Consider the following 11,486-nt stretch of genomic DNA (forward strand, 5'->3'; position numbering starts at 1 on the left):
CGGTGTTTAGGGCATTTGTTCTGTTCAGCTTAATATAAATTACTTGCCGGAAGGTTCGGGTAGTGCCAGACAATGTACTTGCGGCTAGAGCTGTATCTGGATCTCTTTTAAGTAAGTGAAACACTGCCTCATGTCAGCAGGGTACTAACACAGGCTGTGCGGTAAACTGCTAACATGAAGCAGTATATCTCTTACCTAGAAGTGAAAGAATGGGCACCCTGGATAATACTGTCAGTCCTTGCCTTGTTACTGCTCTAGTGTCCATACTACCAAATCAAACAAGCTTTATTGACACGTCCAAATAGATATTTGGCATTGCCAAAGCTGGTAAAGTGTGTGTGTGTGTGTGGGGGGGGGGGGTTGGGCCCAAATTGCCCAGCGTGCATGAGGTCTTATAAAGCACCCTTGCATTAACAACTCCTGGACTTCTGTCCTTACCCTAAGGACCCTTTCACATGACCAAATTAAAACTGAGAAATCTAGTCCATGAGTTGACTTTACTTCCCTGCCCAAAAGCGGCACCTGCAGTTACGTAAATATGCGATAACAGGACAGAAGAGCCGCGGTGATCAGAAAAACAATGTGTGCTGCTATAGTCAGTGCCAGTCAAGAAAAAATTAGAAATATGCCAAGCCTGAAGCGAGCTATATAAAGCTGGTACCAGGATACAGCTAGCTATGCCCATAAATATCTGTTCCTTCTATAAAGACGCACAGTTAGCTCAGCAGAGTATGTGTTTATTACAATACAAGGAGGGGGGGGGGGGGTAAACTATTACCGGCCACTTCTGTCAGGAAACCAAGGATCGGGCATATGCCAATCCTCCTTTCCCAGATGCTGATACTAGAGTAAATAGATATAAATTTATACAAGGGCTTCAGTAGTAAGCCAAGCAACGGCCCATGTTCGTTCCTTGGAAACTAAATCATAGTATTTGGCAAACATGTTTGTCTAAACATGAGGAATAAAAAGCTTCTGCAGATCCTCTCCGGAGTAGCTAGGAGTCTCCCGAAACAGAATAAATAACACAGATGAGCTGCCTCCCAGGCCCGCACAAAAAGGGCCATTTATTCTGCAATCTGATCCTTCCAGTGTGAAGAGAAACAGTACGCCTCATACTTATTAGGGAGAGAAGGAGCCCTCCTGCTTCAGATACAACCTGAATATACACCTACTGTATACCTACAGTAAGCACAGCACCTCGAGACATGGCCGTTACCCTGTGGGGTACACACATCCAAAAGGCTGTACACTACATAGTACAATATTATAAAAGGAGGTTAAAAAAAATTCATAAGGCTCCTTTTACATGTAAGGCTCCTTTCACGCTGTCTCTTCCCGGAATGATTGTTGTATATGCCAGGCATACCCTTTACGTATACCCCACAAGCTACCATATATGCCAAAGATACTTTCTTATTGTATAGAATAGCACAACAGACACCGCTATCCCATGCAAGGCATCCAGCAAAAAATTGGCTACTGTGTGGAATACATTTTTATAGCATTGATGCTTCTGAGTGATGGATGCCATAGAGTGGCAGTGCAATCATTTGAAATTTTATCGAAAAACCCTCCCGGCAGCAACCTCAGAGAAGTTCTGCAGAACACAGAGGGAAATGGAAAGAATACATTTATAACACAGGGTCACAATTCAGTGGTTTTTCAGTGATGAGCACAAGAAAGTTAAAACACTGCAAGGCTAGGTTCACATCTGCGTTGGAATCTCCATAGGACTGCGCTGTAAATTCCACAAAAAATCTGAAAAGTCTCTCTGCCGGTTTCAGTGTTAAAACAGCGGAAACCCTACAGACACCCAACGGACCCCATTATAGTCTATGGGGTTCATGGATAAATGCTGTTTTAATGGATGGGCTCTCTTGTTGTTCAGGTCCCCGAACCAAGCCTAAAATATATTATGGTGACCTGACTGTGGAGGCTTTTTTTCAGAGATATGTTTATAAATGGGATTATGCAAATGAGCAGTTTGGAGCATCAAGGGCGTCTCCAGTGCTCCTGACTGCTAGGGCCTACCATGCCACTGCTATCCAAGAGTGACAGGACCAAACAGAGATGCCAGGACATGTTGTCATTCTCACAATCGGCAAATGTGCAGAACTGCTTATTACACCTAAGTAGTCATTGCAGGCAGGGAGCTGCTTCAGCCTAGTCAAGCTGTCTCCTGATCACACCTCCAGATCAGCAGTATATCCTCAAACATTTATAACTTCACTTCGCTGCAATAGAAAGATTACAAAGGGAATTTCTTTATTCTGCACATGATAGAGTCAGTTTATGATGGGAAACCACCTTTAAGCTACAAGATATAACAGTGTACGTTACATGTTCGAAAAGCTCTTCATGTCATTGAATTGCTCTTTTTATTTTTCAGAAGAACTCAAAAGGATACCTTGCCACCATTCATAAAGCGTTTAGGCAGGTCATGTATCCTATCATTAGAATTACTTTTTTAGTTAACAACACGACTGAATAGCCTTAAGAAAGGCTATGCTTCTCTTACCTTTCTTTTTCTGATCTGCGCCGCCGTTCCTGAAGAATTTCTTCTTTCTTCCTTATGTAAATGAGTTTTCAGACGGCACAAGGGGCATCCCCGGTGCTGTCCAAAAACTCTCCACCGACGACTCTGTCTTCTTCTCCAGACCGCCTCTTTGCCAGGTCATCAGCCTCATCTTCAGCCAAAAGCGCCGACTGCGCATGTCCGACAGCCATTTTCCTGTGGCCAAACGGGCGTTCGTGTAAGAGGCTACAGGAAAATGGCCGACTGACATGCGCAGTCGGCACTTTTGGCAGATGATGTGGCCGATGACCCGGTGAAGAAGCAGTCTGGAGAAGGAGATGGAGGTGTCGCTGGAGAGTTTTTGGACAGCACATGGGGACACCCCCTGTGCTGTCTGAAACCATATTTACTAGAGATGAGCGAACACTGTTCGGATCAGCCGTTCCGAACAGCACGCTCCCATAGAAATGAATGGGAGCATGCTGTTTGGAACGGCTGATCCGAACAGTGTTCGCTCATCTCTAATATTTACATATAGAAGAAAGAAGGAATTTCTCAGGAATGGCAGCGTGGATCAGAAAAAGAAAGGTAAGAGAAGAATAGCCTTTCTTAAGGCTATTCTGAAGTGTTCTTAGTTTTAAAAAAAGGGATTCTAATGATAGAATCCCTTTAAATAATATTTCTCTTGTTGTAATGTAGTATATTCATTGAGAATGGCTAGAAGAGAGTCCCAGGGGGCAGTTGTCAGGTGGACCCCAATCAGATGTTATTCCACCTAGATCAGTGTTTGTCAACCTTTTCAAGCAGAGTATCCACTGATGAGAAAAATTTTCTCTATACGTAACATAATGGCCCCCACAGTACCCACTTACATGGCCAAAATGAGGTGCACCTAAAATACTAACACTTGCAAGCAACATCTAACAGAAAAAAAGCTCTTACAACGTTTTCTGGCAGTTCTACCACTTTAAATTTATAGGAAGTGCGTGTCATTTTACATGTCAGTCAGATTCATGCCTGAGCAGAGTTTCGCCATTCTAGGTACAACTCGCCTCCTACAACATCCTTATTCAGAGTCATCGCCCCAGCATGAAACAGGTGCACAGTCACAAGATGTCGCGGCAGAGGAAACAGTTTTTATTCTCAGTATTGGGCCTGTTAGGAGATCATGGTGAGGGAGGAAACGGATGACTACACACTAAATCTACTGTAGCTTCTGAAAGCAAGGGCTAATAATGATGGACAAAGAATTTTTTCCTTGATATATATATATTAGCATTTTTAATGGCTGTTAGCATCTGTGGTTGACATATTCTGTCAGATGCTAACAACGATGGCGTGAACGCCCCCTTAGGCTAGATTCACATCTGTGTATTCACCGGCCTGACCTTCATGCCGAGAGAAGGACCCCTAGCATTATAGTCATCTATTCTGCTAGGTGTCCCTGCCTCGCAGCGCCATACTGTCCTGTACTATGATCACTACAGAACACCATATCACTGGGAGACAGGGACTCCTAGCAGCTAGATGACTCTAATGCTAGGAGTGCCTCTCCCGACATGAAGGTCAGGCCAGTAAATCCAGTGAACATATTGACCAAGTTTCACAGGTGAAACTGGGTTGTGTGACAATAGGATTAGAGTGGAGTGATGGTCATGTACATACCCCGCTACTGCATTCAACACCTATAGGGCCAACAGAAACCATGAAATGCTGTACTTGGCTGTATCCACAAAGCTGTGCTCACATGATGCTTTTCTGCTTAAAGCTACAGTCACATGACTGGCCGTGTGACATCCGTTTTTTTTTTTGGCACACATCACACAGCAGCTTTAAGTTCATTGTTATTCACATGACTTATTTTGATGGTCTGTTGTAATGGACTGTCAAAATATAGGTCATGTTCTAATTTTGTCTGTTTCCATGGAACTCCCCCCCCCCCCCATACATTGTAATATATGGGGGACCTATGAACACGGTTGACCCTCGAGTGCAAGATGGCTGTGAAAAAATATAGTCTTTTTTATGGCCGTTTTTCACCTCGGTCATGTGAATGTAGCCTGCAGGTTAAGATTGCAATAATGAATAGCCCATGTTACTCTGCATCTCACCTGTATGCCAAGAGCCAGTATACCAGTGGTCTCCAATTTCATGGCGGTTAGCATACAGATGACAAGCACAGCAACATGTGCTACGTATTACTGCAATTAAAACAAGGTGCGAATTCTTCACCAAAAAAAAGCACTGTGTGAATCCAACCTTAGGCCCCACTTTGTCAAAAAGCAGAGAGAAAGTCCTCTCTGCTGGTTTCAGTATAAAACCGTTGGAATATGAGGTCCACGGGTAACTGCTTTTTAAGCGGACAGGTTCTCAGTCTATCGGGTCCCCATGTGAACCCGAACGCTATTGTGAACCTAGCGTAGCCTCTTCTTTCTGTGGGTTTTGTGCAATATTTTGAGGAACATGGCTCATACGTTATCAAGATGAGAAGCAACGGGTGTAAACAATTCTACAGTTCAATGAGTAACAATGTGGAGTTGTTGAGTAAGCATTGTGTAGTGGAAAGAGGCGACACAATGTTATTCTAACCCCATAATAGCTGTGTGGGATGTCACATAACACACATACCAGACGTTTTGGATAGAGAGAGGACCTGTCATTTCTGCTACTATCCCCCCCAGAATAAGTTACAAGTGTCTCCACAGCATCAAATGTACCACCAAACCACAATGTGTAAGTTGTAGATTGCCCAAAACAGTGTACTAGCTACAAGTGTCTCCACAACAGTATTATATATACCAAATTACAATGTGTATGCTGCAGATGGCCCAGAGCGGTGTGCTAGCTACAAGTGTCTCCATAACAGTACTATATGTGCTAAATTACAATGTGTAAGCCGCAGATGGCCCAGAGCGGTGTGCTAGCTACAAGTGTCTCCATAACAGTACTATATGTGCCAAATTACAATATGTAAGCTGCAGATGGCCCAGAACAGTGAACTAGCTACAAGTGTCTCCATAAGAGTACTATATATGTGCCAAATTACAATGTGTAAGCCGCAGATGGCTCAGGAGTGATGTGCTAGCTACAAGTGTCTCCATAACAGTACTATATGTGCCAAATTACAATGTGTAAGCCGCAGATGGCTCAGGAGCGGTGTGCTAGGTACAAGTGTTTCCACAACAGTGTCTGTACCTAACCACAATGTGTAAGCCGCAGATGGCCCAGAGCGGTGTGCTAGCTACAAGTGTCTCCATAACAGTACTATATGTAACAAATCACAATGTGTAAGCTGCAGATGGCTCAGGAGCGGTGTGCTAGGTACAAGTATCTCCATAACAGTACTATATGTGCCAAATTACAATATGTAAGCTGCAGATGGCCCAGAACAGTGAACTAGCTACAAGTGTCTCCATAAGAGTACTATATATGTGCCAAATTACAATGTGTAAGCCGCAGATGGCTCAGGAGTGATGTGCTAGCTACAAGTGTCTCCATAACAGTACTATATGTGCCAAATTACAATGTGTAAGCCGCAGATGGCTCAGGAGCGGTGTGCTAGGTACAAGTGTTTCCACAACAGTGTCTGTACCTAACCACAATGTGTAAGCCGCAGATTGCCCAAAATGGTGTACTTGCTACAAGTGTTTCCATAACAATATTATATGTATCAAACAACAATGTATAAGCCATAGAGGACCCAAAGAAGTGTACTAATTACAAGTGTCTCCATAACAATATCATATGTAACCAATCACAATGTATAAGCTGCAGATGGTCCAGAGCGGTGCGCTAGCTACAATTGTGTGCACAACAGTATCACATGTAACAAATCACAGTGTATACACCACAGATGGCTGAAAACTGTGTACTAGCTACAAGAGTGTCCAAAACCGTATCATATGTAATAAATCACAATGTGTAATCTGCAGGAGGTCCAGAGCAGTGTACTAGCTACAAGTGTCTCCATAACAGTATCATATGTAACAAATCACAATGTGTAAGCTGCAGATGGTCCAGAGCGGTGTACTAGCTACAAGTGTCTCCATAACAGTATCATATGTAACAAATCACAATGTGTAAGCTGCAGATGGTCCAGAGCGGTGTGCTAGCTACAAGTGTCTCCATAACAGTATCATATGTAACAAATCACAATGTGTAAGCTGCAGATGGTCCAGAGCGGTGTACTAGCTACAAGTGTCTCCATAACAGTATCATATGTAACAAGTCACAATGTATAAGCTGCAGATGGTCCAGAGCGGTGTACTAGCTACAAGTGTCTCCATAACAGTATCATATGTAACAAATCACAATGTGTAAGCTGCAGATGGTCCAGAGCGGTGTGCTAGCTACAAGTGTCTCCATAACAGTATCATATGTAACAAATCACAATGTGTAAGCTGCAGATGGTCCAGAGCGGTGTACTAGCTACAAGTGTCTCCATAACAGTATCATATGTAACAAGTCACAATGTGTAAGCTGCAGATGGTCCAGAGCGGTGTGCTAGCTACAAGTGTCTCCATAACAGTATCATATGTAACAAGTCACAATGTGTAAGCTGCAGATGGTCCAGAGCGGTGTGCTAGCTACAAGTGTCTCCATAACAGTATCATATGTAACAAATCACAATGTGTAAGCTGCAGATGGTCCAGAGCGGTGTGCTAGCTACAAGTGTCTCCATAACAGTATCATATGTAACAAATCACAATGTGTAAGCTGCAGATGGTCCAGAGCGGTGTGCTAGCTACAAGTGTCTCCATAACAGTATCATATGTAACAAATCACAATGTGTAAGCTGCAGATGGTCCAGAGCGGTGTGCTAGCTACAAGTGTCTCCATAACAGTATCATATGTAACAAATCACAATATGTAAGCTGCAGATGGTCCAGAGCGGTGTGCTAGCTACAAGTGTCTCCATAACAGTATCATATGTAACAAATCACAATATGTAAGCTGCAGATGGTCCAGAGCGGTGTGCTAGCTACAAGTGTCTCCATAACAGTATCATATGTAACAAATCACAATATGTAAGCTGCAGATGGTCCAGAGCGGTGTGCTAGCTACAAGTGTCTCCATAACAGTATCATATGTAACAAATCACAATATGTAAGCTGCAGATGGTCCAGAGCGGTGTGCTAGCTACAAGTGTCTCCATAACAGTATCATATGTAACAAATCACAATGTGTAAGCTGCAGATGGTCCAGAGCGGTGTGCTAGCTACAAGTGTCTCCATAACAGTATCATATGTAACAAGTCACAATGTGTAAGCTGCAGATGGTCCAGAGCGGTGTGCTAGCTACAAGTGTCTCCATAACAGTATCATATGTAACAAATCACAATGTGTAAGCTGCAGATGGTCCAGAGCGGTGTACTAGCTACAAGTGTCTCCATAACAGTATCATATGTAACAAATCACAATATGTAAGCTGCAGATGGTCCAGAGCGGTGTGCTAGCTACAAGTGTCTCCATAACAGTATCATATGTAACAAGTCACAATGTGTAAGCTGCAGATGGTCCAGAGCGGTGTACTAGCTACAAGTGTCTCCATAACAGTATCATATGTAACAAGTCACAATGTGTAAGCTGCAGATGGTCCAGAGCGGTGTACTAGCTACAAGTGTCTCCATAACAGTATCATATGTAACAAGTCACAATGTGTAAGCTGCAGATGGTCCAGAGCGGTGTACTAGCTACAAGTGTCTCCATAACAGTATCATATGTAACAAGTCACAATGTGTAAGCTGCAGATGGTCCAGAGCGGTGTGCTAGCTACAAGTGTCTCCATAACAGTATCATATGTAACAAATCACAATGTGTAAGCTGCAGATGGTCCAGAGCGGTGTGCTAGCTACAAGTGTCTCCATAACAGTATCATATGTAACAAATCACAATGTGTAAGCTGCAGATGGTCCAGAGCGGTGTGCTAGCTACAAGTGTCTCCATAACAGTATCATATGTAACAAATCACAATGTGTAAGCTGCAGATGGTCCAGAGCGGTGTGCTAGCTACAAGTGTCTCCATAACAGTATCATATGTAACAAATCACAATATGTAAGCTGCAGATGGTCCAGAGCGGTGTGCTAGCTACAAGTGTCTCCATAACAGTATCATATGTAACAAATCACAATATGTAAGCTGCAGATGGTCCAGAGCGGTGTGCTAGCTACAAGTGTCTCCATAACAGTATCATATGTAACAAATCACAATATGTAAGCTGCAGATGGTCCAGAGCGGTGTGCTAGCTACAAGTGTCTCCATAACAGTATCATATGTAACAAGTCACAATGTATAAGCTGCAGATGGTCCAGAGCGGTGTACTAGCTACAAGTGTCTCCATAACAGTATCATATGTAACAAGTCACAATGTGTAAGCTGCAGATGGTCCAGAGCGGTGTACTAGCTACAAGTGTCTCCATAACAGTATCATATGTAACAAATCACAATGTGTAAGCTGCAGATGGTCCAGAGCGGTGTGCTAGCTACAAGTGTCTCCATAACAGTATCATATGTAACAAGTCACAATGTGTAAGCTGCAGATGGTCCAGAGCGGTGTGCTAGCTATAAGTGTCTCCATAACAGTATCATATGTAACCAATCACATTGTATAAGCTGCAGATGGTCCAGAGCGGTGTGCTAGCTATAAGTGTCTCCATAACAGTATCATATGTAACCAATCACATTGTATAAGCTGCAGATGGTCCAGAGCGGTGTGCTAGCTATAAGTGTCTCCATAACAGTATCATATGTAACAAGTCACAATGTGTAAGCTGCAGATGGTCCAGAGCGGTGTGCTAGCTATAAGTGTCTCCATAACAGTATCATATGTAACCAATCACATTGTATAAGCTGCAGATGGTCCAGAGCGGTGTGCTAGCTACAAGTGTCTCCATAACAGTATCATATGTAACAAATCACAATATGTAAGCTGCAGATGGTCCAGAGCGGTGTGCTAGCTACAAGTGTCTCCATAACAGTATCATATGTAACAAATCACAATATGTAAGCTGCAGATGGTCCAGAGCGGTGTGCTAGCTACAAGTGTCTCCATAACAGTATCATATGTAACAAGTCACAATGTATAAGCTGCAGATGGTCCAGAGCGGTGTACTAGCTACAAGTGTCTCCATAACAGTATCATATGTAACAAGTCACAATGTGTAAGCTGCAGATGGTCCAGAGCGGTGTACTAGCTACAAGTGTCTCCATAACAGTATCATATGTAACAAATCACAATGTGTAAGCTGCAGATGGTCCAGAGCGGTGTGCTAGCTACAAGTGTCTCCATAACAGTATCATATGTAACAAGTCACAATGTGTAAGCTGCAGATGGTCCAGAGCGGTGTGCTAGCTACAAGTGTCTCCATAACAGTATCATATGTAACAAATCACAATATGTAAGCTGCAGATGGTCCAGAGCGGTGTGCTAGCTATAAGTGTCTCCATAACAGTATCATATGTAACCAATCACATTGTATAAGCTGCAGATGGTCCAGAGCGGTGTGCTAGCTATAAGTGTCTCCATAACAGTATCATATGTAACAAGTCACAATGTGTAAGCTGCAGATGGTCCAGAGCGGTGTGCTAGCTATAAGTGTCTCCATAACAGTATCATATGTAACCAATCACATTGTATAAGCTGCAGATGGTCCAGAGCGGTGTGCTAGCTATAAGTGTCTCCATAACAGTATCATATGTAACCAATCACATTGTATAAGCTGCAGATGGTCCAGAGCGGTGTGCTAGCTATAAGTGTCTCCATAACAGTATCATATGTAACAAGTCACAATGTGTAAGCTGCAGATGGTCCAGAGCGGTGTGCTAGCTACAAGTGTCTCCATAACAGTATCATATGTAACAAATCACAATGTGTAAGCTGCAGATGGTCCAGAGCGGTGTACTAGCTACAAGTGTCTCCATAACAGTACCTTGGTCATATAAGCTTTGCTAGCAGTGTTCCAACCAGTTATAAATCCCTCCATAACAGTGACCACATAGCAGCAGTGATGCCTCTATGACAATGTACCACATGTACAGATGCCACATAACAGTGTGCTATACAGATACCTCCATAACTGTAGAGCAGTCACATAGAGCTCCAGTGCAGTGTGCCAGGCAGATTCCCCCATAACTGTACCCCATGCACTGGCATACCGTCATGTATGTAAGTAACATATGGGCACAGCACAAGTCCTCTCAGAAAGTTGGGCTGAAGCCACAAGTGGTTGTGCCGCTGTGAGTGCCCGGCCCGCGGATACACAGGTCACCCCTCACACATCTTACCGCCTGGCATAACTTGAGGCTGGCTCCGGTGGTGCGCGGGTAGCCTTTGTCGATGAGCCCCGGGCTGCTGGGCTGGACGTTACTGCTGCTGGCCGTGGTCCGGATCACCGTCACGTTGTGCTGGGACATGATGATGCTGCTCCCCCCAGTCCTCTGTAATGTCCGGGCGGGATGGGGCGGCGGGGATACAAGCAGATAGATGCTGCTTTCACTTGTGGAGGGGCCGGCGCTGACCCCACTGCTGCTCCGCCCGAGTGCAGCCCCCTTCCTGGCCGGGGGTGCGCCTCACAAGACGTGCGGACGCCATCTCCTCATGTCTGTACTACGTGTGGAGGAGCCGAGCTACAGATGGCAGAGTAGTTCCCCCATGTAGTACGAAGTGCTGCACATGGCAGAGTGCCCCCATGTAGTGGGACGTGCTGCACATGGCAGAGTGCCCCCATGTAGTGGGACGTGCTGCACATGGCAGAGTGCCCCCATGTAGTGGGAAGTGCTGCACATGGCAGAGTGCCCCCATGTAGTGGGAAGTGCTGCACATGGCAGAGTGCCCCCATGTAGTGGGACGTGCTGCACATGGCAGAGTGCCCCCATGTAGTGGGAAGTGCTGCACATGGCAGAGTGCCCCCATGTAGTGGGAAGTGCTGCACATGGCAGAGTGCCCCCATGTAGTGGGACGTGCTGCACA

The 11,486-nt window shown here is 44.5% G+C and overlaps 1 protein-coding gene across 2 annotated transcripts in view; it reads right to left on the reverse strand.

Moving 5' to 3' along the window:
* The window catches only part of CMTM7 (CKLF like MARVEL transmembrane domain containing 7), a 49,626-nt gene extending 38,657 nt beyond the window's left edge, over nt 1–10,969 (reverse strand). For both annotated transcript variants that reach the window (XM_075271323.1, XM_075271324.1), the window contains exon 1: nt 10,802–10,969. In XM_075271323.1, the coding sequence (XP_075127424.1) occupies nt 10,802–10,930 (129 nt within the window). In that variant the 5' untranslated portion in view covers nt 10,931–10,969. The remainder of the gene's footprint in view (nt 1–10,801) is intronic.
* Nucleotides 10,970–11,486: the final 517 nt, after the last annotated feature.

The sequence above is a fragment of the Leptodactylus fuscus genome, chromosome 4 (genome assembly GCF_031893055.1).
Source record: "Leptodactylus fuscus isolate aLepFus1 chromosome 4, aLepFus1.hap2, whole genome shotgun sequence".
Lineage (NCBI taxonomy): Eukaryota > Metazoa > Chordata > Amphibia > Anura > Leptodactylidae > Leptodactylus > Leptodactylus fuscus.